Genomic DNA, 20,724 nt, shown 5'->3' with positions numbered 1-20,724 from the left:
TGTATACTTTTATTTTTGGTATTGTTGTTATTATTCTATATTTCCTTACTCTGGTTCATTTAACGCTGTGCCATCATTGTTATATTAACCGTTTTATGATGCAGCAAAACCACGGTTGTAGCCGTGGCTAAGAGACGTCTTCAGCCAGCCTCGTGCCGCTTCACTGGTGCAAAACAAACAAAACTTTCTTGCTGGAGAGATTTGGAGGTGATGCCCAGTAATAATAGAGGCCACCCACAACAAACTTCTTGTAAGGCAGGACTTGAGTGGCCGTGGGGCATGTGGAAGCAGGTGCCTGAAGTTATCGGTGTTGTCATCTGGCAAATATTAGATAGCTGATAAGGTAAAAATGGAAGATAGTGGCGTTGCGTTTCCGTTTTACACAACGCGATTATATGGGGCACAACTGCAGGACGTACTCTGCCTCGGACAAAAGGAATCGCTTATTTGCTAGAGCGGAGACTTTCATATAAAGTTAGGCTATCATCGTTGTGCATAATTGTAATATACGCGCAAAGATGCAGTGATACCAACAAAACCCGTTTTTCTCGGGAGGAAGCTCTATGTGCCTATACTTCTGACTCTGCCCTTCCTTTTCTCTGTGTGCTTCCCCAGCGCACAAATTATTCCGGATTAACGTTTGGAAGAAGTTGCGGACACAGCACTTCTCAACTAACCAACAAAAGCATGTGCTCGGTTCACTGGAAGACTGTGTTGTTGCTTCCCCTGCGTACCTGGGGATTCGTGGAGATAGTGTGCTTCTAAATAGTTGTACCTGTGTCCTGTGGCACCCAACACAAAACTCTTGCTGAAAGTTCAAATAGAAGATTTTTGTGTGTCGCTTGCCAGCTCCTTCAGCTCAGGTGGACTACCTGAAGTTCAGGAGAAAAAATAGCATCTAGCATTAGAAGGGATAGATATGCAGAGGAAAAGAAATATATACTGTTTGTCTGGGGAAGCTTGGTCTTATGCGCCTTCATCTGTAATGTAAGAGTGTAAGGCAAGGGGACAGATTACAGAAAAAATACCCAAACCAACAAAACAGGACATTAAAAGTCCAGATATATCAAAGCTTACAGCAACGTGATGTGTTTGCCGGGGTTACCCAGTTCGGCTGTCAGCTTCTGGGGGTTGCGCGTGCCTCCTGAATACAGCGTAGGCAGAGGTGTCGGAGGGCATGTCTGGGCATGGAGAGGCTGACGCCTGACCGTGGTGAAAGTGGGCTTTTCCCAGGAATTCAGAGCTAGAAAGACAGTGGTGCTTTCTGAGTTTAGATCCAGAGAGATCTGAAAAGTGTGCAGTTCATATATGCATTGTCAGTACTAAAGTATGTGGATGGGACAGAGTCCTCCAGCTGTTTGGCATGCTTGTCCACTGAAAAAGTGTGGGGAAAAGAGACTCAAACATCCTCAAGAAGGTCAAGGCAAACTCCTCTTACAAAAAAGCAGAATGTCTTCACTGACCATAAAGGCAAGGCAGAATTGCAGGTCTCAAGGTCTTATCTGAAAAACCTCACATAGCAGAGTGCAGGAAACTCAATTTATCTGTCTCAGAAAGATGAGGGGCTGAGCCAACCCTGCTGGGATTAAAGCAGTCGCACTGTTTCGTGTTATATGAAACATTTTTCATCGTCGTGAAATAAGAAACTAATATCCAAAGCAAAATGGGTACCAATACATTGTGATATCAGATAAGTCCAGATATTTGATTTTGGTCTTTTGCTATCTTCTGATTTCCCTCCTAAGGGTGCTTTGGTTTAACAGAGGATGGAAAACAGTTCATCTTGGCAATTGGCCTTGACACTCCTGCTGAGCAGAGTCCAGGCTTTTTTGTTGTTCTTGGGTTCGGGCTTGGTTTTTTAATAGGATGCCCATAAGAGAAATGTTCCAATGATGAGCAGGGGTTCAGCATGGTTTGATTTGCGCTATTCATCAAGGGGAGGCAGAGCCAAATTTATCTTGTATACAACAAACAACCACTGTCAGACCTCAGATAAAATGTCTGAATTGAAGTTGATTGCTGGGAATAATTTTCTGAGAGAAAGTGATTTTCTTTCTTTGAACATACTTTGTGTCTTCATGCTTTCAAAGGCTAGCAGGCAAACTAAATTGTTTTGTACTGATGATGTCTACATTGTATAGTTTGCTCATCTTGCGTTGAGATCCTGATGCTGTTTCAAAGAGGTAATACTGGTGTTTCAAATTATGAAACATAAACATTAAAGCATTCATCTGTGTGGCCAGAGGTCAAGATAACCTAACTTCAAGAAATGACATCTGAAAATTTGTGCCTTTTACATTGGTGGCATAATTTTACCCTCTGTTAGTAGAATATATCATATATCAGATAAATGTTAACCCCCATAATTTCAGATTTTCAGTGATGATAAACCCCTTTAAAATGGACACGGGGTAGTTTGTCACATTTAACAATGCCTATAAACTGTGACTCTTGCCTCACGAGCTGTTTATTCTATATGCTAAATGAGGAGGGGATATTATGAAAAAAACAATATGTAGCTGTGTAATTCATGATTTTAATGAAATGAGTTTGAAGAAAAGGAAGGAACTAGAACTGCAACTGTAAAAGTGCTTCTATTGAGCTTTCAAGTGTATAGTATGTGTTTTTCTTTTTAAGTCTTTGTCCAATTTTTCTAACAGGGAGATGGGAATTAAAAAAAAAAAAAAATTACTAAAAACCCCCTTTCATGCCTTTCAGCCATTATGCATTGATATTGTAGGGAGAAAGGGATAGGAGAGGGAAGGAGACCTGAATTTTATTGAGCTAAAAGTTAGTAAAATTCTTTAACAATACGAAAAGAAAGGACCGTTGGCATTGTGGTTATTGTTTTCTGAGAATGCTAAGGTAGTCATATCTCTCTGTATTTTTCTTCTCTCTCTCCCCCTTCTCCGGAGAGGGGATGTGCTGCCTGTCACGGTAGGGATTGCTGCTTTTGTGATAACATGGGTGCATTTCTTCAGATGTTTTGCGATTATTTTGGCTGGCTACTGGCCTTTGATTCAGGAGAATAAATGACAGAAGAGAAGGGATTGTTTTCTAGAGTTAGGAATAGAAAAGCATATATAACCTTCTAGCCAGCAAGCGAGGTTTTTTTTCCCTTGCAGGTTCCAAAGGCACGCTGGCAAAGCAACTATGATGCTACAGCTTCTTTTATGTGCTTTTATATTGGTGGGAGATCTTTAGGCAGCCTAAATGTAGGGCTACTGTCAATGTTCATATAATGAAATCAGCTTCCGTTAGGCCTGGTCTCACATATCGAAAATAATATCAGAACCCAAACAAAATATGCAAATGTGACGTGAATGTAAGAGGAAAGGAAAAAAGAAGAAAAGCCCAGGGACTGTCTGACAAATCTATTTAGGAATGGGGCAGAAAGCTTTTTATTTTCAGTATGGAAGCTCTGTGAAGAATATGTTAACAAATCTGACAAGTTGTCATTGAGTGTTCTCACTTTTTTGGAGGACACGGAATAGACACTGTACTCACGCGCGGTACTAGTTCTTGAGTGTAGGTACCAGGACAGTAAGAATCGACTGCATGGGAAGAGAAAACAGGATTCTTGCACATGTGGCAACCACATTTGTGGCAAACAGCAGTTTTTTGCCCTTGAATTTAGGGATGCACTGAAACTACTGGTAAAGTGAGCTAAAAGATTTAGTAAATTGAGAGTTAGATACTACAGTAACTTGGCTTAATGATATGATCGCATGCAAACACTCCAGCTAACCGTTTGTGCTATAAGCTAAGATGTTCAAATACGTTAAAATACCCGTTTAGTCTGAATAGAATGGCATCCTTTCTCTAAATCTGAAAGGCCATGTCTAATTAAAATCATTATTTTATATAATTTTAAAAGAGGCTATTAAAGACATGTTTACAGATACTTAATTTATTCCTTATACTTTTATTGGTTTTTAAACTTGAAATGTCCATGACCTTTTCCATTAAAGTACTTCATAACAACTGAAAAATTTGAAATAAAAACTGTGTAAAATTCTAGTTAAACTTATTTGTTATTGTACTTTGAAGGATGCTTAATAGGAAAATAAGAAGCGTCGTCTTGAATCCTTATCTACGACTTAGAAGTCAGAACTTCTGTCCTGACTCAATAAGTATTTGTAACCTAAAAAAATCACTGATTAATCGATCTGATTTTGAATAGCCCCTTTCTAGTAAACTTACAGAATATTTACCTGATCAGACTCTTCATTTTGCAACATTTAATTCAGAATCCCGATCGAACCAGGCTCTGTTATACTTTATGTGTTTCTACTGGTATACTTCACATTCTGCTATAAAATTAGCACTATTAATCAGGATGCAAAGCTATTTTTGACAGTGACATGTGATTGGCGAAGTAACACAAATCACTCAAATTGTAAGCAAGAAGTTGTCATCTACCTCTGACAAGCTCCTACTTATTATGCTCTTGATAATTGTAACCTTTAATGCTTGCTCTCACTTCTAAAAACATTATTAAGTACAGATTAAATCATGACTATTTTGCCTGCACTCTGGTAACCCTGGTTTTTGTTTTGTTGCTAATAGACTGGATAATGAGACAGGATTCGTAAATCCTGCTAAACCTAGCTAAATCTCCAAAATGGAGTCCATCTCCTTACTTAAAATATTTTCATCAAATTTTGGGTTTGAACAAATTCTTTTAACTATATTCTTCTTGCCAGGCTACTTTGGCACATAATGTGGAAATTGTGACAGCCATCTAAAACAATGTGTGTCCTGTCGAGGCGGTAGACATTCAGTTCTTCACATTCTGGGTTACTGTAGGGTCTTCTCAAAACAGCACGCATAGAAGTTAATGTATTAATAGAAGTATTTCTTATAGTAGCTTGTGCTTGGCAAAAGGAAGATAAATGAGCAAAAATGTCAGGCTTACTACTCATTCTTACTTTGGTTCTGAAATATGGATAGAGTCTGTTACCTAAACCAACCATTGCCAGGCTGTGAGGATAATGAAGCTAGTTAGTCAAAACGAAGTGATGACTTGACTTCCTGGGTTAATTAAGCGCAATTCCCTAATGAAGCAGTGTCTTTGGCACATCTGTTTGGCTCTCACCCTAAGAGGTGATGCTGATCTTTCATGTGAAACCAATCACATCTACTGTGTGATCGCAGTACAACATAGCTCTTTAGATGTAGCTCTGGTCAAGTAATAGATGTGTTGGGTGTTCTTCACCTCTTTGGTTTCTAGTTGGTTTACCTTTGTTCACCTCGTATCTGCTACCCAGTTCCCAAGGTGTTGCTCTGTGATGAGCTACAACATCATTTTCAAATAAAGAAAAAAGCAATCAACTGCGAGACTTATCAGAGCAACATTTGTTCTCTCTCCCCACGCACCCAGCCCTTTGCGAATCATATTCTGCAAGGCAGAATCTGGGTTGTTTCATTCCAAGTAACAACTCAGTTCCTTTCTGTTGTATTACAGAACTGTGGGTGCCCGTGTCAAACAGCTGGAAAAGATTTATTGTTTCTGCAGCAGCGTATATTGGTGCACGACAGATAGCAACAGTGAAACGTGTGAAAAGATATAATAACTTCTCCTGATTTTGGAATTGTTCAAAGGAGGTTTCAAATGGAATTTTAATTTCTTTGCATTCATTTTAATATGAATTTTTTTTTCAAGAAAAACTCCAAGCTTCTAATTCTGGAAATAAAGCTTCCAGTGTTTCAGTGGGATGTGGACCTAAATTTGAACTTGATGGAACTACCGTTTTTTCTCTAGTGCCAGCTTGTTCTTGTGCACAATGTTCAAGAAAGCTATTGCTATTCAGTAATAAATATACATTCCTGAAACGTGGTAGGCTAGGTTTCTGTATGTATATTCACAGTGTGTTAGCACAGGAGTTGATGGTTTTGGTGTTCTTTTCATTTCTTTTTTAGTGTAAACATGTTATGTCCAGCACTGGAAGATCTGCTTATTGAATATTTATGTTTCTAAGCAGTTTTGAAAGATGTCCATGCTGCAGAGAAATCTTTACCCTTGACTGTCAATTATGGGATAATAAGAGTGAGAAGTGCAGAAAGAATTACCAGACTATTGAAAATTCGTTTTATCGAGGTTTATTATTTTCCCTGAAAATGAGAAGAACTACATTTTAAACTCCTACATGAAAAAGCATATTGAGTTGGCAAAATGCTATCAGGTAGCTAACCTTCTAAATTTGTTGATTACTTGCAGTTTTAAATTATGAAATTTAGCAGAGAGACCCCATGAATTTGATCATCAAGGTCAAGTGATGAGATCTTGGCCCTATTACTCAGTTGTTATAATGATTTACTGAAAATGAAACTGAGCTATGCAGTTGACACCAGGTAAGGGTTACAGGGGTTTTTTCTTTCCTTTTTTACCTCAGCATATCCAATCTAAATTGCTTTCAGTTGCTGAAGTGTTTTGGAAGGTTTCTATGTGCAGTCCTGTTCCTGTGAAAGCAGGTTTTAATGCAAAGTCATAGGCTTTTAGAATTCTGGAAGAGATGATATTGTGCCGTGATGCATCTCTCTTCTTATCTGCGTCTTTGCTGGTGACTTGAAGGTGTTATCCATGTATAAAATAAAACCAGTATGATCAAATATTTAGAGGGTCCCTTAATATTTCAGTAACTCTCAGATAAAACTGTATTTTATTTTCTTTTCCCCTCTCAGAACAAAAGCCTCAAAAACAAGCTCTTGTCAGGAAACAAGCTCTGTGGTATTCATGCAGAAGAGGTAAGTAACGTTCCTCTCTATTCTAAATCTAACATACTCAAAAGAAGCTTGCGTCACAGTCTTTTGTACTGAGGTTCTGGCATAGATTATATATTATGCGCGTATGGTGAGTGTTCCTAAAGCGCTCTCATCTCAACTCATTTCTGTGACATCACTAGAAGCAACTCAAATGTATTAGAAAGTGAGCTGCAAACTCAAATTTTAGAGGAATAAAATAAAGTGTGGGCATGCTTATGAAAATTATATGTAGCTCTGTAGATGTATAATATACATCTATAACATGTGTAAAACTGATTTACTTTCCATGATCTCTGTGCTAGACTAAGACAGGAATAGCTAAATGCTTTTTTTTGAAATTAACTTAGAGAGACAACAGGGATTTAATATTATTGATTCCTAGAATGTTTCATTACTTCAAGGAAAAAAGGGTCACTTTATGAAACAGAGGGAAAGAAATCTCCCCTCTACTGAAGAGTGAGCTAGCAAAGATAGTTGATGATACAAAAGCCCTATTCTTTTGCAAATACATAAATGTACAAGTAACTGCATTTGTGTGAGCAGTCCTTTTAGCTATTTAACTTTTCATGAAAGAGGGTATTACTATATATGAGTCTGGTTTACTCATTTACATGACTTCAGTGATGTTTTTTTGCATATATAATTCCTGTGAAAGTCATTGCACCTTGCCAGAATGAAACAGAAGCGTAACGCTGCTTCTTGACTAAAATTTTCATAATTATGGTCTAACGTGTTTTCTTCATTAAAGACTCTACCTTTTAACTTAGAGGTCAAAACTTATGAGGTCGAAGTAGTGTTTTCTAGTTATATTAGTTATTTAGCCTAACTGAAGACCTGCAACCACTGTTTCTGAGAAATCCTCAATCGTAGGAAATAATAGGGTTTGGGGGTATTTTTTTTTTTCTATTTTGTCAAAATCTGTGTTATCTTCCTATATCTCCATTGTTGTTTTCACACATGCCACAGTATATGAATACAAACATGCTACCCTGGAAAAGCAATTGATGTTGATTTTGGTTATTTTTCTGCATTTTAAAGTTGATCTCGTTTCTGTTCTTGTCAGAACTTGCTACCTTTTTTTCTGATCTTAAAAGTAAATATTTAAAATAAACCCCTTGATTTTATTATCCTCACTTTCAGTCAAAGAAGATCCAAGCCCAGCTGAAAGAGCTTCGTTATGGAAAAAAGGATTTGATTTTTAAGGTAAGTTTTATTTCACCATAGTTAGCTAAAGTTTTAGAGTTAATATAGCATTGAAGTAAGCTGGGAGTATGGTAGCTGACTTTATTACTATAGTTGTAAAGAATCTTTTCCTTCTCACCATACTGAAAAGAGCTCAAAGCACCCCAGACAGACATAATACCATAGTGCAATTTCAGAAATATCATCCATTTTCGTTTCCTCTTTTTTTTTTTTTTTTTTTTTTTTTTTTTCAAACCACTATAACAGGGACAGTGCTTTTTGTTAAATTGCTTTCTGGGGCAAAGAAGAGAAGATTCAAAGCCTAAAAAGTTGTCTGGTGTCTTTGTTTTTAAATAAACAAAAGCTTTACTTTATGAATATCTGTATTTACATGCTTACATAAAGCAATGTTCTAGTTTCCTGCTGGTAACCAAAACCTATTGCCCTATTCTATAGATTCTGTAACAGGTTTTTCATCTTTCTAACCGAACAATAGAATGTTTTACAGATGGTTCTTGGTTTTGATTTGATTACCAGTCCTCCATGGCAATGCCAATTATTGTTAACACTTAAAGCAACTCTCTGTGTTTGTGATAAGCTTGAGCAACGGAACGTTGCTTAGGTCCCTGGATCGAAATTCCTGCTATAGGCTGAAACTAGAAAAAAAATGAAATGTCTGTGGCTTATACAATCCAAAATAATAGCCTGTCTAGCTAGCACATTTCAAAAAAAAAAAAAAAAGAAAGAAAGGGGGAGGGGGGGAAGGACAAAATATAGAGACATTTTGCTGAAGGGCATCAGTCCTTGTTAACACAGGGAGAAGTTAATACCTGTTAAAAAAGGAGGAGAGAGAGTCAGGTCACCTGACTGGAGGCTGCTAATTGAGTAGTGCTTTTATTCCTGGCATAAAGGATGAAGATAAGTAGTCATCTTCAGAGTGACTAGAGCTAAAATTACTTACAAAGTAATTCATCTCAATATGAGGTCCAAATTGCCTTCTGGAAGTATTTAACTCTCCCTACTGTCTCTCTATTGTATGCTTAGTACTGTAAAGGTGGAATAATGTAGGCCATTTAAAATACAGTGTGATTTGTGTGATTTTTTTTTTTTCTTTCCTTTTTTTTTTTTTTTTTTCCATGCACAGGTTGATTCCAAGTTTTTTTTTCAGGAACATTTATTTCTGATCATCATGAGGCCCAAACCAGGGGAATAGATTTAGAGATTAAAAACTAGGCACATTATACATCTAGGCAGTTAAATTTTAATACTACCTAGCATTAATAAAAATAATCCATTTTTCTTCAAATTCAGTTCAGGTATAATTGAGAGTTTGAACTGAGGAAAAGATTATAATTTATAATCTTGCCTTGGTGTGAAAGCTTGTTTTCTTTGGCTGAAGCACTAGGATTGTTCAGTACTACTGTCTACTTTTTGTTTTCATTATGCTAACATGCAGTGATCCCCCAAATGGATCTGAATTATGCTAGGTTGTGCTTAACAAGGGAACACCTGCTAAGTGCTGGCCACCTGAAAACAGTTTACAGAAGAGGAGAAGGAAAACACGAGCACGAAGAAGTGAACAAATGGGAAGGGCTGTCTGGCAAGTCACTGGCATCCATAAAATGAAATCCACCTTCTCCTGATCCTAGTTCAGTAAACTATGACAATGTAGAGGTTAAGGTATAGATATAAAATCAGGGGTTTGTGGTGGAGGGGAGGGAGTTACTTGTGTTATAACGGAGGTGATGCGCCCAGTGTGAATACAAGTGGGTCTCATCTGACTGGATATGGATGTCTGCGCCATAGGCTCCGCTTCTAATCCTTGGAGAGTTATTCAGTACTGCCGTGGCAGTCTGGGAAATATACCTTCTCCTAAAGGCTATGTCCACAATTGACCACGTGAATTGTGCCTTAAACTCCTTGACCTACACTGAATAGACATAGTTCTTGATCGTGAAGGAATACTAGGGCCACCAGCTCCGATGTAGGTCCCCAGTTACGTAGGGTGTGTTCTGCTCCGAATGCATTTACTTGCAAGACAGGAAAAATGTTACTCGCATTTTAGGGAAATTGTGAACTAATGTAATTTAAAACGCTTTGAGAACTTTAGATGGACGGTGTTAATGAATTGTGAAATGGATTCCAAAGTCCCACGTACTGAGAACTGCACGAGCAAATACCCGAAACATCTCTTGGCCATGTGCAGCACTGTATGACATTGACTGCCGGATTTGCTAATTTGATATATATATATCCTTTACGGGTAGCCAGAAATGTTTTTGTCGATCTTTTTCCTGACTACAGAAATTTGATATATGAAGAAAAGGGAACAGCAAGCTTATGCTATCCTCCTAAATAATGGTGTGAGATGTGGGAAAGGGTAGATAGAGTATGCTGTTTTGTGCGTGTTTCAGGTGTGAAGACAGACACACTGAACAGAGTAGAAGCCATTTGGTATAGGGAGGAAAGCTTTTTAAATATCTCTCTGATCGGAGAGAGGCTGCCAGGTTTGGGCAAGAGCAGGTGGTACTTCATTTCTAATTGCTTTGATACTAGAAACTAAACAGATTTCATGTTATCATTGCTGTTGAAGCTGTTTTGTGAAGCTCTGATTCTTTCTGATAAAAGATCAAAACGGTGGCTGGATAGCCTTCTGCCAGCACAGAGCATGAATGGTGTGTGTGATAATCTCCTGGCTGCTAGTTACTGTCAGGTTACAGGACTTCTACCCTTTCCCCCTTCCACCGCGTTCCCACCCTATTAATCCTTATGTTTTCTGCGTGCCTTGCTGAGGACTTTAGGGAATTGTGTTCTCTGTATAGCTCCGAACATTGCAAGCTTCTCACGGCAGTTCACCAGAAGGGTGCAAACTTCAGGCTATTAGATTTCTGAAGGGCTTGAGGGAATGCTTTGGTCCGTGCCCGTTAAACTATTGCTTTCTGCGGTGGAATTAATTGTGCAGGTACCCGTGAAGTAAGTAGGGAGGGGTTGTTTGCTTTTTGTTTTGCATAATCAACATCGAGAAACTAGTTCTTAAATTCTGGTAACTATTCTTGTCAATGACTCTGTACTGACTAGAGCTCTGGGGATTATGTGGGAGAGGAAGAGGAAGGGGGGGGGGGGAAGACAGCTTCCTTCTTTAATATTCCAGTGAATTGATAAATGATATCTACTTTTAACATTGTGTGACAGTAACTTAACAAGCGGTAGCAAATGTAACATCAGTTCATCGTATTTGGCATGTATTTACTCTTATATTTTCAGAGCGTTTTGTAATCTAGCTGATTAATTATGTAGTTTGTGTATATGTATATTTATATTTTTCTATCTCTGTGTAATATAATGCCATACAACAGCTAAGCAGGCAGAGTCACAGAAATTTAGTGATGTGCTCAAGGCCATGGAGGTTGTCAGTATCTACTGAGATTAGAATTTGAGCTCCTGTCTCTTTGTCGGAGTTCAGTCCCTTAAACCCTGCAGCACAGTATCCTTAAAGAGCTGACAAAAGTTGGAATTTGCTTGGTATTATAATGAGAAAAATAAGGAACGATTAATAAAAATTTTCACTCAAGCTTCTTAATTTTATACCTGCCTTTGTCAGTACATACTTACTAGTTCTGAATGAGTCCACTCTTAATTGCAATAATTTAATTATGGTTTTAAAACCCTGATTCAGTGAAGTACTCTTAAGTTTAAATGCTTTGCTAAATCGAGGTCTACATTTGTTTCTGGTGTTCATAACCACTTCTTTTTAAATTACTGTTCCTTCATTAACTGTCTTCCCATCATTTGGCTATACTGTCCTAGAAGTAGTCACATGTTTTACTAAATTAGGAAAAAAAAAGAATTTTTTTTCCATGAAATGCGACCATATGTGCGTGTCTGATAGGAATATGAGATGAAGAAAAATAATCTAGCAATAACTTTCACTATCAGTTTATGTAAGTATCTTGTAGTTTTGAAATCGTTATTCTTTTAAATGTACAAGGTGAGAATGGTTCACTGTTATGGCTTGAGTATATCGTTGTTTACGGTTTTTGCGATTAATTTCTAAGGCTACTGCTTCAGAGTTTCAGAATTATGAATTTCAACTACTGCTTCATCTGTTTTCCCTTTTGTTATTTAAATTCTGAGACAAAATATATTGATAGACAGTCCTAAACCCCCCCAAAAGTTCAAATGTGTACGCTTAGCCTCCCAATGTACTTAATCTTTGTTCCATGGTAGAATTTAAATGTAAATAAGCAACTAAATATCATCTGCCTTACAACAAATTAGATAATTGCTAATAAGTGTTCCGTACACGGTCTTACCATGAGTGAGATGGTTTATAATTATGCACCTTCCCCTGAAGAGCAAACCACGTTTCCTCCAGTTGGGTGCAGGGACATGGCCGGTTCCTGAAGCGTAGTTGTCACGGTGGGTATTTACACGGACTGACCACTTCCCTGTGGCCCTGGGGGGTTCCTTAGACCTCTCCACATATTTAGAGCCAGCGGGTGCCCAGGTAATAGCGTCAAACGAGCGGATGTCTGGGAAGACCAGTGCGGGGCTGGGAGATGGGCGGCATCAGGAAGCAGCAAAGGTGGAGGTGGTCAAATAGAAAAGAGAAGGTGGGTGGGGAGGTTAGTGGGGGTGACTGGAAGAGGGAGGAAGGAGGGAGGGAAGAGGACAACCTTGCTCCCGACACTTGACGGCCTCTGCTGCTCCTCACAGCGGTCTACCTTGTGTCTGTGGTGGTACTCTTGAACTCACACGTTTCTGTGAAGTGCAGTATCAGAAATTAAGAGCAAGTTTGTCATTTACCCTCCGTTCTCTTTTATGCTCCTGATAGTGTTTCAGGTACTGAGCGCTTGATACCTCTAAATGACTAAGCAGTACCATATCAACATCTCCAATTCAGGCTTGCCTTATAACTGCTTACACAGACTTCTATAAGGAAGAGAAGAAGGCAGGTTAAAAATAATGTTTTGTTTTGATTTGTTTTTCTTTCAAGGTCTTGTTTCAAGAAAGTATTTTTGTCTGCAAAACACCTGAATTGACTTCATATATAAGGGACAAAGGATATGTTTTAAAGACTTACCTAACTAAACTGACATTTAAAGTCAAAACCATTTTCCAATTTCTTTGAAACACGTATTGCTACACCAGTCAATTTGTTATCTGGATGTGTGAAAACCATTTTAAACCATGCATTTGCTATGGTAAATAGAGTCAAAGGAAAGCAAAACTATGTGAGATTGTTCACATCATACTGACTGGATGTGGTAAATATTTATACCGTTCCTTCCTGTAAAGTAAAATTGATGCCACCATATGTGTTTTCCTCCTTATTAGCAGTATTTAATTACATGCCACAGTAAACCTATTTCCTGGAGTTGCAAAGTATTTATTTCTGTAACGCAGACTATGAGATTCTGCATTCCCCACAGAGAACGAGGTGAAATGATTAAAGACAAACAAACAAACAAACAAAAAACCAGGAAACCACCAAAGACCTGACTTAGCAGAGAGCTTGTGTTAAACATTAAAATTGTTGTCTGGGCTTGAAATAATCGATTACATAATTTTGGATTTGTGATAACCTTTTACAGAAGTGCTTTGTGTGCTTGCACATGTATCAAGATGCAAAAGTTTCAGGTTTTCCAATACAGTTCTAACTATTTGCATACAGCTGGCAGTCAGGCTTGACCCAAATCCAGCCATTTCATAAATGTACATTCACTTCACCCATGATTTGCACCTGCTTGTATTAAAATTGTTATCAACTGCAGAATTCACCTGACCTTGCGTGTTTGAAAAAGGAGTCCATTTAACACATTTTAAAGGATTCTTCATTATGTTGAAAGTACCATAAAACTCCTTCTTTCCTTGCAGAAAGCTTTCCAAAAAAGCAGTGTTGTTTTCCTTAAACTTTATTTATACATTGATTTATTTGGCACAAAAAGAATGCTCTTATCTTTGTTGTTGCTTTTACATTGCCCTGTAATGCTAACTGTAACTGCTGTAGCTCAGCGTTGAAGGGAGATGATAAGAGAAAACCGAGGACAGTTTCCTATGGGCCTGTCATATCAACTTCCCTGAGAGAATACTATAACTCATCTCACTTTCAGACAGAATCTCTAGCCTGTATAGTGTGTTTATTCATCCAATGTGTTTCCTCAGCATCTGGATCTTCTGCGGTGTCCCTTGGGAAATTTAGCAATGCTGCTTAGGAAAAACAAAACAAAACAAAATATTATAAAATATCAGTTATAAACATAAATGTAATGCAAAATATTAGATTTTTTTTTTTTCCCCTTCCAGAGATCTTAAACTAGTGATTCTGTTAGGGAGAAGAAGTTTGTAAGCTACAGGCTGACTTCAGCACATTGCATAACAACTGAATAGAGTCTGGAAGAGGAGACTTACCGGTTATTACGCCTTTAATGCATAGCATTTTTAAGCATATAGTTTTGAGAGAATAACTGTCAAAGACTTCAGATAAGAAAATATTATCTATAAAGTTTCCCTTGACTTTGTCAGAAATGACAAATGAATGAGTAGAAAGTAGCAAACTGAACCTCCTTTTAGCTATTTTTTTATTTATCTTGTGATGTTTTCTATTTGACAAATTTATTCTCATTGGTCTGCTGTGACTTGAATACTACTCTTTGATGATTTTATTAGCAAAAAAGAGGGTTTTTTCTTTGACTTGAGTTTATTTTTCTCTAAAAGCCTTTGCTTTTCTTACAAAGGATGAAGAAGAAATGAAAAGCGCCCATAACACAAGCAGACTCTGATAGACGATGAAATGAAAAGTCTGAAAATATTCTTATGGACTTTTCCTTTTAAATACATAAATAAGAAAAGTTACTTTGTATTTACTGAGATCAAAAATTCTTATACATATGTGGCAATCCCATCAGCACTGGTTCAGTTCTGGCAAAAGCTCAGGAGGCGATGGAAAAGAGAAAGGATGTTCCATATTCTCTGACTCCAAAGAAGGTTCAATTATAAATATGTGTGTTATTCTTTCACAATGCTTATCTAATTTTTTTTTTTTTTTTAAGAAACTTGCAGTACTTCAAACTCTATGTATTTCTGCTGCTTTGGTCTATTCTAGTCTATTAGCCTTAGTAGCAGAAAATGTTTTTGCATATGTCTTGAATCTTCCTTACTAAAATTGAAGCCAATTAGTTATCATGCTATCTCCCATAGACTTGGAGAATAGATTTTTTTTTTTTAAACCCCTTCCTTTAAAGCAATATTTTGCATATTTTGAGATTATTATCCTGTGTCTCTCACAGTGTTCTTTGTTGGACTAACATAGGTAGAATTTTTTTTTTTTCCAGTCTTGCTTCTCAGTACATGTTTGCACAGGATTAATGTTTCATGTTAATCATATCTGAACTTGTTGTCTTTGGTCTCTGTCCATTTGCAGTGCCCTAAAATGGACACTGAAGGGCAGCTGGCCGTTTCACTCATGCTGAGCAAAGCAAAAGGATTTTTGTAGTCTGTACCCACAGTGTTCTTTGCCTTTTCTACAAAAACGTGACATATTCAGTGGTGATATCATCTAGAGTCATTCATCCCTACGGTTCTATATTCTATATTTGTTTTATCGATTATTCCTGTCTGCATTTAGCATCTTATACTTGTCTTTAGTGAATGTCATCCTATTTTTTCCAGTTGTCAGGATACATTTAGATAAATCCCATCTTCTATGACACACAGAGTTCTGGTTTGATGTCACCAGAATATTTAATGAGTTTATGTTTAGTTCACTGTTCAGTTCATTAATGATATATATACCAAATAAAACTCTGTCCCCTGGAGAGGTAGTCTGATTATTCTTTGCAGTACTTTTCAAAAAATGAATGTTGTACTAATGGATCTATAAGTCATGACCTCTTCAATTTGTCTCTTTCTCAAGAGGGGTATCATGCATATTCTTTTCCAGTCTTCAGGTTCTTCAGCCATTGCTGAATCTGTAAGGAACTTAGAGCCTAATACCACTTCCTAAAGCAATAAAAATGATGATGCACAACCGTGACTAACAGAAAACAATCAAGTGAAAACTCCTACCAATCTGTAATTGGACAGAGTTGTATTAGAGAGGAAAATGATCTTTTGCCTAAAACAATTTGTCTAAAGATCTAGGACTACACCTAAAAAAAGAGGTACTGTGTACCATAGCATTTAAATTTGGCTGAAAATGGGCGGATATGGTGGTGGAAATAAATTTTGTATAGACCCACCAAAACCCATCACTGTTTAATATCTTCGTAAGTGATCTGGATGACAGGATCAAGTGTACCCTGATGAAGTTTGCCGATGATACCAAAGTGAGTGGGGAAGTAGACACTTCGGAAGGGAGAGCCACCCTGCAGGAAGACCTGGATAGGCTGGAAGAGTGGGCTAACGAGAACCGCATGAAGTTCAACAAAGACAAAGGTAAGGTCTTGCACCTGGAAAACCATAATCCAGGAGTGCAGCACAGGCTGGGACCTACCTGCTAGGCAGCAGCTCTGTGGAAATGGATGTGGGCATCCTGGTGGACAACAAGTTCAATATGAGCGAACAGCGTGCTGCTGCAGCAAAGAAAGCCAACAGGATCCTGCATTGCATCAACAAGGGCATCACCAGCAGAGAGAAGGAAGCCGTTATCCCACTCTACTCAGCACTTGTCAGGCCACACCTGGAATACTGTGTTCAGTTTTGGTCCCCGCCATACCAAAAAGCTGTGGACAGGCTGGAGACGGTCCAGAGAAGGGCCACAAAGCTGATCAAAGGACTGGGAAGCCTGCCATATGAGGAAAGGCTGAGAGAACTGGGTTTGTTCGGCCTTGAGAAAAGAAGGCTTAGGGGACACCTGATCCCATGTTCCAGTATTTAAAGGGTGGCTACAAAGAAGATGGAGACTGCCTCTTTACAAGGAGTCACATGGAAAAGACGAGGGGTAACGGGTACAAGTTACTCCTGGGGACATTCCAACTGGACACAAGAGGACAATTTTTCTCAATGAGAACAATCAGCCATTGGAATAATCTCCCCAGGGAAGTGGTGGATTCTCCAACACTGGACACTTTCAAGATTCAGCTGGGCAGGGTGTTGGGCCATCTTGTCTAGACCGTGCTTTTGCCAAGAAAGGTTGGACCAGATGATCCCTGAGGTCCCTACAAACTTGGTATTCTATGAAAGATATCGTTGAATTTGCCCCAGACCTTGAGGGATGACCTCGGTAGTATTATTTTCAGTAATTATTTCAAACTATGATTTGTTCTCCTGTAGTGAACGTCTATGAGGGTAGGAGACAGCATTGTGGCTGCAAGTATTGCAAAATGCTTTTCTTCATCTTTAGCTCGGGAATTATAATCTTCGTGCTAATATGACTAAACATTTGTGAGTAATAGATGCAGTGATGTGGTGGTTATACATGCAGTTCAGGTAGTCTACAAGCCCAGGACTTATGGAATGGTTTGTGTTTCATGCTCTGATTCCATTTTTATACATTGGTTTGTGCAAAGCCAGATAGAAAGATTGATGACATTTCTCTTTCAAAGCATTTTCAATACAAGGCAATTACAAAATTCGTAAAGTTATGTGTTTAATAGCTTAATCAGCAATTAATGCTCTTTCACAGAAGTTGCTGTATCTGGTGATCTATGACAGCCAGGAGCACGTTGTTAGGGAGAGCTGGATTTTCGTGTTGCAGTGTGATAACGTACAGCTATTACTTTGATGACTTGCTTGAAAATAGTGTGTTTTCTTCAAGGAGTATCCCTGTTTGTTGAAAGCCATCAGGATGTCAGGAAGAAAACTGTAAGTATATTCCTGAAAGCAATTGCATTGGTGGCTTAGGCAATGGAAATATAGTGTAGATTCTATTCATGTTTGAAGTTGTTATATGAAGATTGTTCTATTTATATGTGAGTTTCTAGAATGTGATAATTTTACAGAATTCAATTTTTACTGTTTTGAGAATAATAGGATTTAATATGAATTTTGTGCCAGGTGGGGTTTTTTTGCTGATGAATCTGGCAGGCTGCATCCTGAGGTGGATGACTGATGGGCTCGGCCGTGCAGGCTTTTATGGGTTAATATGTCATGAGTGAGAACTGATGTTTAATATAAGAGATTTTGGGCTCTTCCTTGAGGTATTTCTACTTCGTAATATAATGAGTGTTGGATTTAGTCTTTCATGGTTTAGGATCTCTAAAGCTCTTGCTACATGTAGTTCAGTCTTAGAAACTGCTAGATTTTTTTTCATTCCAAGTGAGAAGACTTATGATATTTTTTTTTTTATAATGCTTTTGTTGATTATTGACTTTGGGATTTCTTTTTTTTCCTCGACCAAGTCAGTATGTTTGTACACTTTTAGATATGTAGTTGGAAGTTGCCCACTGGATGTATGATTTTGGTTTTCAGGTTATCAATTATTTGTGAGTAGATCTGGCTACTTATTGGATGTAGAAAAATGTTTTAAGACAGGATATTATTGAGTTGTTTTTCTCAGTAGAAGCTGAAGCCCCTGGGAGAGACAGGAAATTGAAATTTGCTTAGTTGATTTTTGTAAAATATATTAGGGCTGTTGCATAAATATCTGTAGTTGATGTTTGGGTGGTAAGAGATGGCATGATTACTTTTCAGATAGCTATCTTGTTGAGATAACATAGTTAGGGTAGGGATCGTTTCCTCATCTTCTGTTACATGGACTTTTAGCACTGTATAGTAAGTACTTCTTGTTTTCATGAAGCACAAGTTTTTTTTTTTTTTTTTTAATTTCTTTTGTAGTAAGTAATTTTTTTTTTTCATGAATAGTGGTATAGTGTATTTTCATGACCTTAACAAAAATGTATTTTGAAAGGCTTATCTAGGTTATGTGTGTTTTGCTTAGGAAGCAGATGTCACTGTTTACTTCGGCCCCTTTTTGCTGGTGCGTATTTTCATTTCAAATGCCGTACTTTAGCATTTTGTATGTTGTTGCTTTGATGTTATAATCGTTAGTAATGTGTTAATGTTAGCATATTATGTTAGCAAGACAGGAGGGGCCTGAAGATCTAGACAGAACTGGCTGCTGAAAAATACAGGCTATTTGGAGACATGGGAATTTTTTTTAATATAAAGAGATAAGTGACATGCAAGAAGGTGGAGGGATGTCGTCATATATATTTCCCATTAAGGACATTGGATTATGTATTAACATAATTCATTGATACCCTTATTGAAACAAACCTTCTACTATTCTATTTTTTTAGTGGTTTCATGCAGTTTTGGAAATAACAGATTTGCGAAATGTGAATATTGTTTCAGTACTTAGTAATTCAGGTCTATCAGTTTATTGTCAGGACATTTTTTATAACATAGTTTTGAGCACAAAAAATAATTGTAACTTTTTTAATGAACTGGAAAAATGAACTTTAAAAGTCTCTATATGGCCCTGAGGATGTGGCCTTAAGGATATGGACTTGCGTTAGACCGTAATGCAGTTTTAAATAGCTGGTTTGAGTTACCGTGTGAGACAAGGCTAGTCAATAGCCAGCGTGAGACAAGGTTACTTAAATCTAGCAGCAGCAGCTCCATGTTTAACTGGCAGCGTACAGCTATTCAATCAACTTACAGACCTGGTCCAGTTCCCATTAAAATGAGGAGAGGTTTACTATTGATAGTCAATGGAAATTGACTGGGGCTTTGACTGACATTTTCCAAGTGGTTTAATTATAATAATGATTTTGAGTGTGCCAGTAGGGCTGAAAAATTTAAAAACCTTTGTCACGTAAAGTATTGAAAAATTCCAAACTGCCCAAAGATCAGAGAAAAAAATAGGACTGAGGGAAAGGCATGTAAGAAGCTGAAAGATGACTCATAGCTTCATCTTGTGTAAATGTGCAGCAGAAAAAAGAGGGAATGTTTTCTATGAAAACTATGGACCTGGATCCACGTGTGTTATATGTCAAAAGGGGGCAAGAAGTTGTACGAGTAATGCCGATGCCAGGAGTATACTTTGAGAGCAACTGTTTTGGCACAATCATTTTTCTTCAACATTTAAGCTTCTGCAGCGGTAGGTGCTGTAGAAATTGCCAGGAAAAATGTCTTTTTCTGAAATATTAGAACTGAAGACGTTTTACGCTGAGGATATCGGGGACGAGACGTGCTGTCAGCCTCCGTGCACAGAGGGAGGGAACGGTCAGGCACAAACATAACAAACTGTGAAAATGAAGAGCAGGTGCCAGCCACTGTGCCCACGCTCGTTGGATTTCCCTGGAACCGGAGAAGCCAGAGGAGCAGCCAAGGTGGTGTCTTGGGCACCGGGTCCTTGGTGGCACCTGGCACACGTCGAAATCCGGAACCAGCCCTGGGGCTTCTTGATGAACCGTGCTGTGGGGTGATCGCTTGGGAGATCACCTGGCTCCAGGCAATCAGCATCTGGAGCCCATTGACATGTACGTCCCAAATGAGGTGTGCTTCCTCGCAGAGGCAATTCTGGATGCCTCGGCATTTGTTCCAAATCGGAGGGAAATAAAAATGATTTGGGAAGATAGTTCTGCATCACTTAGTCTCGTCCTTCCTTGAACCTGTTTTCTGGGATATTACTGAAAGCAAATTCAGAACCATCTATGGGATGATCTGCAGCATGAAGTTCTCAAAACAAACACAATAAATTTAATCTGCATTTGGGGAGGGTTTTTGAAATTTCTGAATTACTCATTGTTGGCTGATTTGGAGGCACCTTGCAGTAATGAATATGCTGGTGTTAATGAATACTGTATCTGTTTGGTGTTTTAGGTTTTACTT

General features: G+C 38.1%; 1 protein-coding gene across 2 annotated transcripts in view; it reads left to right on the top strand.

The window, feature by feature from the left end:
- The window catches only part of LUZP2 (leucine zipper protein 2), a 327,671-nt gene that overhangs the window by 252,732 nt on the left and 54,215 nt on the right, over nucleotides 1–20,724 (top strand). For both annotated transcript variants that reach the window (XM_030039445.2, XM_030039446.2), the window contains exons 8-9: nucleotides 6,685–6,747; nucleotides 7,906–7,968. In XM_030039445.2, the coding sequence (XP_029895305.1) occupies nucleotides 6,685–6,747; nucleotides 7,906–7,968 (126 nt within the window). The remainder of the gene's footprint in view (nucleotides 1–6,684; nucleotides 6,748–7,905; nucleotides 7,969–20,724) is intronic.

Source organism: Aquila chrysaetos, chromosome 16 (genome assembly GCF_900496995.4).
Source record: "Aquila chrysaetos chrysaetos chromosome 16, bAquChr1.4, whole genome shotgun sequence".
In the NCBI taxonomy this organism is placed as follows: domain Eukaryota; kingdom Metazoa; phylum Chordata; class Aves; order Accipitriformes; family Accipitridae; genus Aquila; species Aquila chrysaetos.
This window is presented reverse-complemented; position numbering and strand designations above follow the sequence as displayed.